This window comes from Perognathus longimembris, chromosome 10, assembly GCF_023159225.1.
Source record: "Perognathus longimembris pacificus isolate PPM17 chromosome 10, ASM2315922v1, whole genome shotgun sequence".
NCBI lineage: Eukaryota > Metazoa > Chordata > Mammalia > Rodentia > Heteromyidae > Perognathus > Perognathus longimembris.
In genome coordinates, this window is record NC_063170.1 from 23,013,662 (window position 1) to 23,028,617 (window position 14,956).

The following is a 14,956-nucleotide window of genomic DNA, read 5'->3' on the forward strand; positions in this document are numbered from 1 at the left end:
GCTGAGCTATTATAATTGCCACCTGCTATACCACAAAGAATTTTCTTGTTTGTTTATCCATATTGAACTTTCATGAGGCAAACAAAAGCAACTTGTGAAGATTGAACAATGGTGAAAAATGGCTGAAACCAGAAACCAGTGAACATCAAGTTGTATGAAAAGGTTTTAGTTTGCATTAACTAAATGTTTGTTTGATATGTAACACTGATTTCAGTTAAAGCTGTTTAAACAAAACAAAAAAAGGAATGTAGACAATATTAAGACAACAACAGTTGCCAAACCTTATCTGTGATGCTAAAAGACAGTAGCTAACAGAAGTAAACTTCAGTAGTTTTGAAAGAATGAATGCAAACATAGTACAGCTTTGGGGAAGATACAAGTTTGATCACATATGTTACCAAAAAAAAGTGATTTTTTTTAATGGCTTTCACATGAAATATTGCCATGCTATCAGAACACCAGGTCAAAGAAAAAAAAATCAAGCCCAACACTAGGTTGAATTGAAAAGGTTTCCTACGGCTTTCCTATCTTTATACTGGTTACATTCATTGAAGAAGAAAAAAAATACCTAAGCCTTAGCACCAAGTTATCCCAGGAAATAAAATGGATTATCATATGCAATGAGTTCACCTTGTAAGAGGGTACAGCAGATTTCAGTGATTTAACACTCAGAAACAAGAAAAACACACGAGGGGAAATCTACCATGGAACAAGAGATCAAAGACAGAGAGCCCTGTCCATTTCAGTAGATAAAGCCTTCATCTTCCACCTCAAATACCTAATACTTGAGGTGGATAGCATCTTGGTTAAGAATAAGAGTTCTTCTTTATGTGCTTCTTGGCCATTCTCATTCCCTCTTCAGAGAAGTTTCTCTTTAAGTCTTCAGCCCATTTATTAAGGGGGCAGTTGTTTCTTTGAGGATTTGTTTTGGGGAGGTCTTAATTTTTTGAGTTCTATGTGTATTTTGGATATGAGGACCTTATCTGTTGTGTGGCCAATCTGTAGACTTTCTATTTATCTTGTCCTTTGCCATGCAGAAGCTCTGCAGTTTGATGCAATCCCTTTTGTCCAACCTTTCTTTCATTCGCTGTGTTTCTGGGCCTTTATTAAGAAAGTTTCAACCTGTGCCAAGAAGCCCAAGTGCTTATCCTATTCCTTCCTGAAATGTTTTCAGGGTATCTGCTTTTACCTCAAGGTCTTTGGTCCATTTGGAATTGATTCTGGTGCAGGGTGATATATAAAGATCTAGCTTTAGTTTGTTACATGTGTTTAACCAATTTTCCTAGCACCATTTGTTGAAGAGGCTGAATTTCTGGCCATAAAAGAAATGCAAATCAAAACAACATTGAGATTTGACCTCACTCCAATAGAATGATAATTATAAATAAAACTAATAACAACAGATGCTGATGCGGATGTGGCCAAAGGGGAACTCTTCTACACTGTTGGTAGGAGTATAAACTTGTTCAACCACTCTGGAAAGCAGTGTGGAGGTTCCTCAAGAGGCTAAACAGAGCTCCCTATGACTCAGCAACCCCACTTTGGGGCACTACCCAAAGGATTACAAGCAAGGCCACACTAAAGCTTCCAGCACAACTATGGAACCAACCCAAATGCCCCTCAGTAGATGAATGGATCAAGAAAATGTGGTACATATACACCAATGGAATTTTATGCTTCTATCAGAAAGAATGAAACTGCCCCATTCATAAGGAAATGGAAAGCCTTGGAAAAAAATCATACTAAGTGAAGTAAGCCAGACACAAAGAAGCAAAAACTCTATGGTTTCCCTCATTGGTAATAATTAGTACATGTCTAGGATAGTCCTAGCAGAAGATCACAATAGCTAAGTGAAATGAACTCCAAGTTATGGAAATAAGTAGTTTATCATTGTTGTTATTTTCAACATACCATGTGAAATTATGCATTTTTCTTTTGCCCTTCTTCCTTGTGGTTTCACCGCTGACATCACTGTAACTGATTTTGGTACCCTAGGTATTGTATGTACATTTATTGGAACTAGGGAAAGGAAGGGGAACATCAAAATGGAGAGACAAAGGATAAAAGGCAAACCAATGCCACAGCAATACTTAGAAGAAAATATGCTGTAAATCAACTGTACAACTTGGGGGGGGGGGGTGTTGGGGAGTGGAGGAAGTAGAAAAAAATGAGGGAGGAGGTAACAAGTTTGATAATGTACTCACTGCTTTACATATGAAACTGTAACCCCTCTGTATATCACTTTCACAATAAATTAATTAATTAAAAAGAAAAGAATAAGGGTTCTGATCCAGATACAATGATGCACGTCTATAATCCCAGCTTCTCAGGAGGCAGAATTAGTAAATTTGTGTGGTAGCAAATTAGTAAAATTGTGTAAATTTGATTGTTCAAGGTAAGACCCTATCTCAAAAACAAAACTGCAAAACAAAAGTGCTAGAAGCATAGCTCAAGTGGAAAAGTGTTTGCAAAGCATGCATAAAGCCCTAGGTTCACTACCAGAACCACAGAAAATGGAAAAATATAAAGAATAAGGGTTCTGGAGTCAGTTCAAAACTGTTTCACTATAGAACAGCTGTATCTGTTACATAGGGATAATTACATAATAACCACATAGGGTTGTGGTAAGAATTAAATGGGCTATGTCTACTGCATAACATGCTTGCTAGATGTGAAAATACAAACTAAGATCACAGCTCCAGAATTTACTATCCACAAGTATATCACAATCCTAAGAGATTTTCTGAGGACATCTGTGTCAATTCACATGCACCCCTTCCCACTAACACTGGTCAAAAAGTTTAACATTGAGAATTAATCCAACAGAGCTTTACTCAAGGACTAAAGTACTGCCGACAAGATGCAGTTTCAGAGGACACCAGATGCCTTGGCATGCATTCTATTTAATTCCACCACCTTCTTTTTTCACTTCATTGTGGTAGGTTAAGAAAAATACGTTACAGGATTCTAATAAAATGCCACCCTCACCAGCTACCCCACTGACAAAAATATTGTTGGTTCTTTTCTGAAAAATAAGTAGAGAAGCAAAAGGTATTTCCAACTGATTGATTCAGAGCTTGAGGTTTAAAAACAACAACACAAAAAAAAAAAACATTGTTTTTCTCCCTAAACTCTGGGGATAGAAAAGCTTCAGGGAGGGCTTGGCCAAAAACCAGAGGGTCAGGACTCAGAATACAACAGAAGTCTTATTACTTCAAGGCTAAAAAACAAATCAAAGCCTACCTTACTGACTGACTGAAAAAGTTCTAACCATGACAGGGGCTGGGTATCCATCCCTTCTTCAGAACAGAGTCCCCCCAAGGAGGCTCACAGCCAACAGAGCAGAAAGAAGAGACAAGCTGTCAGGAGGGCAAATACAGTATGGGGGCCAAGGAAAGTTCCATGGGTGATGTGATGCAAGTCCCTGAAGACAAGAGTAGGAGACAACATGGGGGGGGGGGGGGACTCTCAAAGTTCTGCTTTCAAACCAGATTCCCTGATTCCTGTCATGCAGTTAATGAAATTCACCATTATTACCATTTGGGCAATTTCATTACAGAGGAAATAAAAGCCCTTAAAACCTGCAGGCATCAAAAGGGCCTACAGATGGCACAGGGACCCTGCAGGATCATGAAGGAGAAAAGGGTAGTTTGGATTAATAGCCATGAGCCAAAAAATCGTCTCTGGAAGCCTCTTCTCTAAACCTGCATTTTCCATGGCATAGACAGAAAAGAAGAGGTTTTCTCCCAGAAATACCAAGAGAATGCCTTGAGGGGAGAACAAAAGACCTATCACCTGTCTAAACTTCAACTACTGAGTACTTAGGCAATAGAAAGCCAAACATAAACATCACCAAACCATACTTCTAAGACACTCTACCACTATACAGCTATAAACTATCTCTATCACTCCCACAAAGGACAAGTATCATCTGCTTTTCTCCACCCATATTCATATAGGCTCTTGAGTTGGTTACAGGTCAGCCACACAGTTCCCTCATAAGATAGGTAAACATGCTCCTAAGAATTAATGTCACATTGTAATAAGTTATTGCACTGAGAAAGAAGCTGAACAGAGATGGATGCTCAGGCCCCATCTATAGAGATGCCCTGTGAAGACCCTTTCACAGAAAGGGTCTATAAGATGTATATCTGGGGCTGGGGATATAGCCTAGTGGCAAGAGTGCCTGCCTCGGATACACGAGGCCCTAGGTTCGATTCCCCAGCACCACATATACAGAAAAACGGCCAGAAGCGGCGCTGTGGCTCAAGTGGCAGAGTGCTAGCCTTGAGCGGGAAGAAGCCAGGGACAGTGCTTAGGCCCTGAGTCCAAGGCCCAGGACTGGCAAAAAAAAAAAAAAAGATGTATATCTGATTGGAAAATTCCAATATATGTTCTCTTCTTTTGATGGAAATTTACTAGGTGACACTGACCCCACATTTCATTATTTTTAAGAATGAAAACCACTGATAATAACAGAGAAAGATTCTCATTGCAAATAGGTATGAATCTTTTCTGCCCATCTTAAGTTAAATAAAACCTAAAAGGTACTCAAATGGCTCCCCAATTGTCTCACAGTAAAAAGACCCTGTCCCTAAGGAGGTCTTCAGAGATCTACACAAACTGACACCCGAATTTCCCATTAACTCTGTGACCTCATGTGCTACAACTGGCATCTCCACTACTCCCGTCAGACTGTTCCTGAGCACTGACATCCTCTATCTTTACAGTCATTGTTCCTTCTGCTTGAAATGTTTGTCCCAGGTATTCAGTGGGCTTGCCCCTTCATCTTCAAGTGTCTGCATTGAGCAGGTTATCTTTTCAATAGGGATGTTCTCTAGTTCTCATAATCACCATTATCATGTTCTGTTTGATTTCTTTTCTATTTTCTTCCTTTGCTTTGCTTTGTGTTGTTGTGGTTGTTTGGGTTGTGTTTTTTTTTTTTCTTTTTGCTAGTCCTGGGCCTTGGACTTAGGTCCTGAGCACTGTCCCTGGCTTCTCTTTGCCAAGGCTAGCACTCTGCCACTTGATCCACAGTGCCACTTCTGGCTTTTTCTATATATGTGGTGCTGGGGAATCGAACCCAGGACTTCATGTATATGAGGCAAGCACTCTTGCCACTAGGCCATATTCCCAGCCCCTGTTTGGGGGATTTTCTTGTGATTGGTTTTGTTTTGTTTTACTTAGCAACTTCCAGAATTGTATATAATTAACCAATGAACTGTGATCATTATTTATCATCATCTTCCTGCAGTAGAATATCTTATATATCCTAGTGTAAGCAGAAGAGTCCTAGTACATACTTAAGTAGTTATTTACTGAAAGACTTAATGACAACATTGTTAGATACCCAATTCTCCATTAACTCTGATTATATTGGCTCAGTGGCAATCTTTCAAAAATTACCACTTGTTAATCTTGCTTTTGTCTTTTAAGTTATTTTTAGTGTTTATACTTTTTTAAATCAATTGTACAAAGGGGTTTCAATTCAACAAGCCACATTATGAATACAATGCATCTTGATTAATATCACATCATTCTCTCCCCATCTTTACCAATCCTATCCATACCCTCACTAGTTAGTTCAATTTCTGTTAAGGTTTTTCTTTTATTTATAATTTGCACATGCTAAAATTCATTAACTAAAGTGCTAAATTCATGAGGTTGTGCCACCATTACCATTAATCTCCCTTCTTCACATGAAGAAAGAAGAACACAAGTTCAGAGCCTACTCCAGGCCTGAGGACCTGCTGGGATGATGTAATAAGATTCCCATTTTCAATGCTTCTATTTCTGCTTGCTTTAGAATTAGCACTTGAAGTAGTAAGATAAAGTCTCCCTTTTAAAGAAACATCTTCATAAAACAATCAGAGAAAAAATGTTAGTTAACAATATATAGTTCTGAGATAAAGTGAAAAATAAAGGGTATAAATTAACCCAGTCAAGTTTGGGGAGCATATTAACCATGTAGTGAAGACCTGCTGTTTTCACAATCTGCAGAAATGCAATGGACTTCAGTTTGACAATAAAAATTTTTTAAAAAAAAGAAATGCAATGGACTTCAGGAACAAAAGGCAAAGTCCTATCACTTGTTCTGAGCACCCGCCCTCAGTGCTTGCAGGGACACTGTTCTATAAGGAAAGCCTTATATTTGAGGTGTCGGTTGCAAGGCTGTCTGTGTAGCCTTGGAAGATAAAGACATTTTCTCTCTTTAGAACAAAGGATAGGTTTTCTTACAGACTCACGAGAGTGAGAATGGTGTCCTCCAGAGCAAAGAACAGACACGCTTACTACCTATTAGAAAATTCCATTCTCAGTTTAGAGTTCTTCTCAATACTATGTGATCTGCATGTCTGTGTTCCTCTAAACATTCTTATGTGGAGCCCCTAACTACAAAGGTGACAATATTAACAGCCAGGGCTTCAGGAGGTAACATCACAATGGCAGAACCTTCATGAGTAAACAACGCAGGGTTTTTTGTGGGGGGGGGGGGGTTTGGTGGTAGTGAGATTTGAACTCAAGGCCTCTTTGGGTTACTCTATTTTTCAGATCATCCTGCCTTGGACTGCAACCCTCCTACCTCTAGAAGTAAATGGGACCACAGACATAAGTCCATCATGCCTAGCTTGTTTTTGAGATAATGTCTTCCCTAATCTTTTGCCCAGATTGACCTTATACTGCAATCTTACTCTCTCTGCCTCCTGAGTACCTAGGATTATAAGTTTGAGCCCAGGCATCCTTCTGGACTTCAATGTGTTGTTTGTATTTGTGTATATGTGTATGTGTATGTGTGTGCACGTGCATACATGCACACACAGATCCATGTGCCAGTCTTGGGACTTGAACTCAGTGTCTGAATGCTGTCTCTGAGCTTTTATAGTCAAGACTAGTGCTACAGCTCCACTTCCAGCTTCTTATTGCTTAATTGGAGATCAGACTCTCATGGCCTTTCCTGACAATGCTAGCTTTGAATCTCAATCCTAAAATCCCAGCCTAGGAATATAGGCTTAAGCCATGAACACCAAGTAATTAGTGCACTTTGAAAAGGGGCTGGTGGGGGGGGCTTGTTTGTCCCTACTACCATAGTAAGAAAGTACCATCCATGAATCAGGATATATGTCCCCCACACCAGACACCAAAACTACCAGTACTTTGACCTTGGATTTTCCAGCCTTCTTCAGAAAGAGAAATTCCTAAATGTTTCGAAGCTACCTAGCGGGTTGTATTTTGTTACAGTAGCCCAAATGAAAAAGCACCAATATGCCAATGTTCTGGTTACCACTCTTGTAATCACTGGGCTTTCACCACTGACTTAGGAGTCCCATGTCTTATACCAGCAAGAACACAGCAGATGAATTTGTCTGCTTACAAGCAGGCAAGAATCTCAGACCTCACACAGTCTTGAAAGTCCTCACCTCATTGTGAATCTCTTCTCCTTTTTTCAAAACTGCAGGCTCGAAGGATTTCAGAGAGACATCTCCATTGTCCACATCATCACGGACATTCTGCAGAGCCAACTGACAGCGCTGCAAAATATAATCCAAGGTTCCTGTGGAACACTGCCAAGAAAGAACCAACAGTCAGGATTATGAGTGAGATCCAAGTTCACCAGGCACACTTCTTAGGACTACTCACTAGACCTCCCCTAGGTCACTCACCAGGCCAGTTTTTGTTTACTACGTGGCCCTCCTGGCTCTCAACAACAGTAGGCACCCTGAGGTACACACACACACACACACACACACACACACACGGTTTTTTCTACATGTACTAGAACATCCAGAACAGAGTCCTAAATGTAGAAGCAAATAAATAATCACAGGATGAATAACTAGTCAATGACTGTGAACCTAACCACAGGAAAGAAAAGAAGTCAGATCACAAAACTGGTCAAAAAAGAATACTAACAGCAGAAGGGAAATTAATGTTATAAACTCAAGGCAAATGAGTTATTTACCTTTGCTATTAAAAGCATAATACTAGGCAGCTACAGTCCTTGGCAGAAGAGATTCTTCTAATAATAAAGAATTTGTTGCACTGGTTCACTCTTTATCCTTTGTCTCACCATTTTGATGTTCCCCTTCCCTTCCCTTATTCAGTTAAAAAATATATATGTGTGTATACACATGTGTATACACACACACACACACACACACACACACACACACACTCTACCCAGGGTACCAAAATCAAATACAGTGACAGCAGGGGATAAACCATAGGAAAGAAAAATGAAAGAAAAAAGAAATAATTTCACACAGTACATTAAAAATAACAATTAAACGTAAATACAATATGTTGGAAATTAACTGTACAACTCGGGGGAGGGGGATTGGGAGGAGGGAGGAAACTGAGGGAGGAGGAAAGAAGTTTGACAAGAAATGCACTCACTACCTTATGGACGTAACTGTAACCCCTCACCTTGACAATAAAATAAAAAAAAAATTTTAAATCTGTGGCTTGGGCCCTCAAAGCATGCTCAAAGACAAGAATGTAGTATTTGAACATCAGCAAGAGCACAGTTATCTAGTTCATACCTCTTCAAGGCATTGAATGAAACAGAAATCAAATGTGAAAACTCCTCTGAATAACTATATGTCAGAGTATATTGGAAACCGGGTATACTGGTATTAGAACTAGGAAATTGGAAGCGAATACCAAAATCGAGAGACATAGGGTAAAAAAGACAAACAACTACAAAAGCAATACTTGCAAAACTGTTTGGTGTAAGTCAACTGAACAACTCATGGGGGGGGAGGGAAAGGGGAATGGGGGAGGGGGGATGAGGGACGAGGTAACAAACAGTACAAGAAATGTATCCAATGCCTAATGTATGAAACTGTAACCTCTCTGTAATTCAGCTTGATAATATATATATATATATATATAAAGAAATCACATTAAAAAAAACTATATGTCAGAGCACAACAGGATATGGATGGAATGGGCATCTCTTTTTTGATATTGAAGTGATGTCTAAGATTGATAAAAGACATATATATACACACACATATATACATATGCACAGACATACATATATGTATATATAATCTTTTGATGCAATGATGGAAATGTAGCCCTAAATATTTTTATTTTCATATTTATAAGTTAGACTGAGCCCTTGGAAAGAACCTTGAAGGCAAATTCTCTAGTATAAAAATTCTTTGTGCAGTTATTGCTCCTTTAACCCATGTAACATCAACAAGCCTGGGAAATACAGTTTCTATGCCCAAAACAGAAGCTTGACTAATATATATTTAATACAATCCCAGAGTACCAAGAGCAAAAGGGCAGGCACTCCAATTTTCAGCAAAGGAAAAACAAAAAAAACAGGAGTGAATTCATACACATACAGCACCCCCAATACATACTTCTAAATGACACACTGTCTAGAAAGTCATTCTGCTTGCATCTTCCTGAGTAACTAACTGAGTAGCCTATGTACAAGGATACTAATGATGTGTTCACATATCAGCACTAAAGATTGGAAACAACCGAAATTCCCCATCAATATGGAACTAGCTAAAGCAACGGGGTTGTAACTTTATTTACAGCTATAAAAATGGAAGTAGAAAGGGAATTTTTTATTTTTCTGGGTTTAGTGAATGTTCTTTGGGATAAAGAACCTACAGTCAGGCTGTTGTTGAGTGTTTGCTTTTTGTCACAGTTCTGTTCAAAATATAATCTTTGTTTGTTTGTTTTTTTGCCAGTCCTGGAGCTTAAACTCAGGGCCTGAGCACTGTCCCTGGCTTCTTTTTGCTCAAAGCTAGCACTCTGCCACTTGAGCCACAGCGCCAGGGCTTCATGTATATGAGGCAAGCACTCTACCACTAGGCCATATTCCCAGCCCTGAAAATGTAATTTAAAAGTCATAAAATTCAACCATTTAAAGTGCACAAATTAGTGTTTTTCTAGTGTTTTCAGAATTGTGCAAATGCCATTACAATTAACTCATTTTGTTTATCCCCCCAAATAAAATCGTAGGACCTTTAATAGTCACTCTCTCCCATTTGCACCAACCTTTCCAGCCCAACGCCATGAGTATACTTCCTACATCCACACTTATGCCCATTCTGTACATGATTCATGTAAAGAATGAAATCACACAATGAGACTCTTTGTGACTGGCTTCTTAGACATATCATGTTTTCATGGTTTATTCATGTCATAGCATGTTCATATATATGTCATACATATTCATGTATCAGCACTTCATCCTTCTATGGGCAAATAACTTATACAATGGTTTGCATAAGCCTCATTTTGTTGATCCCTCCATATAGTGAGGAACCTCTGAGCTGTATACACCTCCGGGGCTATGTCCACTTTTCCAATAATAGGGATCAAGCCATGACACAAGCTAATGTATGGGTTTATATACCCGTTATGCATGGTTACGTAATTATACTTGAGTTATACCTAGTATGTGATTGCTGTGTCATAGGCTAAGTTTGCATTTAACTTTCTAAAGTAGTGTAAGGTTGCTTCTAAAGTGACCACACCATTGTTCATTCTTTCCAGCATGGAATGCGGGTTCCTATGGCTGCACATGCTAGTGAAGACTTGTTACTTTCCTTTTGAGTCTCACCATCTCAGTAGGTGTAAAGTGATATCCCCTTCCTTTGGTTTGCATTTTTCCAGTGACTAAGCATGGTGCATGGTCTTCGTGTGCTTATTGGTATTTATGTGCTTTCTTTGAGATATGTCTCTCACAACCCTTTATCAGTTTAAACAGGGTTATTTCTTTTTAATTATTTAAATCTAAGTATTCTTTATATACTCTAAATAGAAATTCTTTGCATGATGTATGACACTTAGAAATGTTTCCTCCAATTCTGTGTTGTCTGTTCATTCTGTTGACGTAAAGAGTACTTCACTCTTAGAGCTCCCATTTTTCAATTATTTTTCCTTAGGTCACTTGTGCTTTTGGTGTTGTATTAAAAACTCTTATGTTGGCCTATGCCAGCATAAGAATTATATGATGATGAGAAATTTTCAGTAAGTTTTCTAAAAGAAATTCAATAAGTATAGTATATAGGGTAGACAACATTGATGTGTGTGATATACATGTGTATGTATATATGTATTAATTAAAAGGATAACAAAAATTTGATGACATTGTTTTATCTAAGAAGGGAGAGGGTGCTAGTAGATTTAAGAAAGAGATAATACATATATAAGCTTAGGTATATTTTGAATATTGAGCCATCTGAGTAACTACCTATGCAAAAAATAATTATGTATAAAATAAAAATTTTTAAGTAATATTCTATGTTGACCCCCAAGAACATTCTGTCACCACTATAAATGAAAATAAAATCAATTCAAGGTCAAGAGCCAGCAAACACAATCTATTTACATCTACCCAATAAAGCTAAATAGATTTCTTTAGTGATGGACTACATGAATGTCAGAATACTACTTTCTTAAGGCAATATGTTTCCTACATATTGTTTGGCATAGATAAATCACATAATGTTAATACTACAAGGAAAAGACATTTAGGAAAAAATGAGGGATGAAGTTGTATAAATTATTTTCCCCTCTATTGAGGGGAATAATAATGAATCTTCAGTGTTACAAGAAAACTTCTTTTTGTCTACTACTGGTAACAATAATGTAATATGAAGCTAAAATTTTTCAGTGAGATAAAAACAACCTTGCCACTTGAACCCAATTTTACTTCCCATAGTTTTCTTCATCCACACTTAGTTGCAATTGATGCAGACATCAATTTATATTCTGTTTTCTACTGTTTATACACAAATATTCAGAACTACAATTTCCAATGTTGTTAATTAAGGTGAATTTGAACAGTTTAATTAAATAATCACATATTATAAAAGCATTAAGAATCTGTTCAGCTTCTTACTACTATTGATTATACTGGAAAAATCTCTATCAATATCATTCTATTCAATTACTTGTTTTATTCCTAAAAATAATGGTATAAGATCAAAATTAGGAAAATTTCATGGTGCTGTTTTCACAAACCAAATAACTGAAAAATAAATCCAATTCAAAATACTACTAAAAGGGCTGGGAATATGGCTTAATGGTACACTGCTTGCCTAGCATGCATGAATCCCTCTCTGGGTTCAATTCTTCAGTACCACATAAAAGAAAGAGCCAGAAGTGGTGCTGTGTCTTAAATGGTAGAGTGCTAGCCTTGAGCAAAAGAAGCTCAGGGAGAAGTGCCCAGGCACTGAGTTGAAGGCCCAGAACTGGCAAAAAGAAAAAAAAAAAAAGAATTAAGAAAAGTAAAAGGAAAAGAAAAGAAAAAGAGAGAGAGAGAGAGAGAAGGAAAGAAAGAAAGAGAGAGAGAAGAAATACTAAAAGAATATGAATAAGCCAGGCATCGGTGTCTCGTGCTTTTAATCCTAACTACTCAGGAGACTAAGATATAAGGATCGAGGTCCCAAACCAACTCAGGCAGAGAAGTCCAGGAGCTTCTTATTCCAATTAACCACCAAAAAGTTGGAAGTGGAGCTATGGCTTACGAGATTGAGCACAAAAGCTCAGGGACAGTGCCAAAGCCCTGAGTTCAAGCCCCAGGACCAGCATGAAAGAGAGACGAGGGGGGGGCGGGATGTGAACATATGAGTTTTACAGTAACTTTAGCAGCACTAAATATCATCATTTTTTTTTGTTTTGGGTAGAAATATTTTCATAGGAATAAAGCTATCTAAAATAATTATTTCTGTTTTTAAAATTACATTTAATATGAAGACAAATTTTAAGACCTGTTTGCACAAGATCACTTCTAACAGAGGATAACATACTTATTCTTATAACAGTAGACAACATCTTATACTTGTATATCTGCTTTGTTGTAACCCCAAGTCAGCCAGGAACAATATGCAAAAAATTGTGCGACTATATTCCAAAAAAAAAACTTTAATGTGCAAGTCAGGCATGGTGGGCACACCTGTGATCCAAGTTGCTCAGGAGATAGAAACTGGAAGGATCAAGGTCATCTGGAGAAAATATTACCAAGCCTCAACCTCTTCAAAACGAACCAACAGTGGTTTCATGTGCTTGTCATCTCAGTTACTTAGGAGCCTAGGTAGGAGGACCACAGCCCAAGGACAGCCTGTGCAAACAGCACAAGACACTATTCAAAAAGTAACTAAAGCAAAGAAAGACTGGGAATGAAGCTCAAGTCATACAGCTTACCTAGCAAGCTCAAGAACCTGAGTTCAAACTTCAGTATAACAGAAACAAAATAAAAGAACTTTTATTTACAGAAACAACCAACTTCTCCATAGGCTATAGTTTTCCAACTGTTGAAATATAATACAAAAAGAAGGATATTTACATCATTTCATCTGTCTAATGAGCAAAATCACATACCATAAAGGCATTACAGCAGATTTTTTTTTTTTTTTTCCCAGTCCTGGGCCTTGGACTCAGGGCCTGAGCACTGTCCCTGGCTTCTTCCCGCTCAAGGCTAGCACTCTGCCACCTGAGCCACAGCACCCCTTCTGGCCGTTTTCCATATATGGTGCTGGGGAATCGAACCAAGAGCTTCATGTGTAGGAGGCAAACGCTCTTGCCACTAGGCCATATTCCCAGCCTACAGCAGATTCTTAATGCATTTATGGTATGTGACATTATGTCTATTACATATAGCTTGGAAGAAAAGCATGGAGCATATGAAAATCATAGATTTGGGATGTTTTTCTTCCAACAGAATCACTATACACATATACACATTCCCTTTCTATATTTAAAGCTAATTAATACTTAAATATGGCCTAAACTTCAGAAACAAACATGACTATGATTAATCTGAGGAAACTACACCTTGGGTTATTTTGGAAGTAACTAACAATAGAATGGAACTGGTCCCCTAGCAAAAAGGAATCAAGGCAGGGAGTACTTTACAAATTATTCTATGCTAAAGGATCTGCTTTCAGGAACTTTGCTGTGTATATTCACTAGAGGAAATAAAGGATGGTAAGTTACTTGTTCTCTCCTAGTTTCCAATCCCATGTTTTCATTTGCCTACTGGACCTCTCCATGTAGCAGCTCTAATTTATTCTGCTCAAGATAAGCTACTTTCTCCCCTAATCTTATGCCCTAGATTCATGATATGGCTATAATAGCTATATAATCCCCCACATACCCAGACTTGAAACTCAGAGTCTGCTCAATACCGGCCACGTGGAAAACATCCAATAAAGTTCATGCACTTATTCAATTTTACTTTCCTTTCTCCCTGTCAGCCAATCATCTGCCAAGTCTCACACTATAGCATCTGTATCATTCATGGGAATATCCTCCTTATTCTCACTAATAACATAGTTCAGCCCTGACAAGTTTAACTAACATCTCCATTCTTTCACCTTTCTTAAATTATTTCTAAGATGTCAGTAAAAAAGTAGGCAACAATATACAATTGCCAACTTAAACTCAAACAGCTAATTTGATACTCAACACCTTTCATTATTGGTGCCACCTGCCTACACACCCTATGGTAACCAAAATCCAGTAAATATATCTCAGTATCATGGTCACTCAATATATACTGTCTCATCACAATCACAAGATTCCTAATTTGATGCCGGACCATCTCAGGAACTATCCTAAAATGTCCTAAAGCCACCTAATCCTGTACATATCCAGTGTCCACACTTTATCTATCCTGGAGGTAAACTTCACTTAACCCAAGATACTTTACATTCCTTGCTACCTTGTATTCTACACTAAGCCTACCAGTTGTCTGCAAGAATAATTTGTGTTTGGGCTTAAGTTTTTTTTTTTAAATAGGGTCTTAATATGTAGCCTAGGTTGGCCTTGAACTGGAATTACAGATATGTATCATCACTCCCAGCTGGTAAGATTCTTGTAGTCACAAAATATATTAGCTATTCTTGCTCACAAGTACCTAAAAGAACACAATGACAGATGAGAACCAGTGGTTCATGACTGTCACCTAGCTATTCAGTGGCTA

General features: G+C 38.0%; 1 protein-coding gene across 3 annotated transcripts in view; it reads right to left on the reverse strand.

Moving 5' to 3' along the window:
• The window catches only part of Fto (FTO alpha-ketoglutarate dependent dioxygenase), a 390,959-nt gene that overhangs the window by 210,735 nt on the left and 165,268 nt on the right, over positions 1-14,956 (reverse strand). For all 3 annotated transcript variants that reach the window (XM_048355586.1, XM_048355584.1, XM_048355585.1), the window contains exon 6: positions 7,416-7,559. In XM_048355586.1, the coding sequence (XP_048211543.1) occupies positions 7,416-7,559 (144 nt within the window). The remainder of the gene's footprint in view (positions 1-7,415; positions 7,560-14,956) is intronic.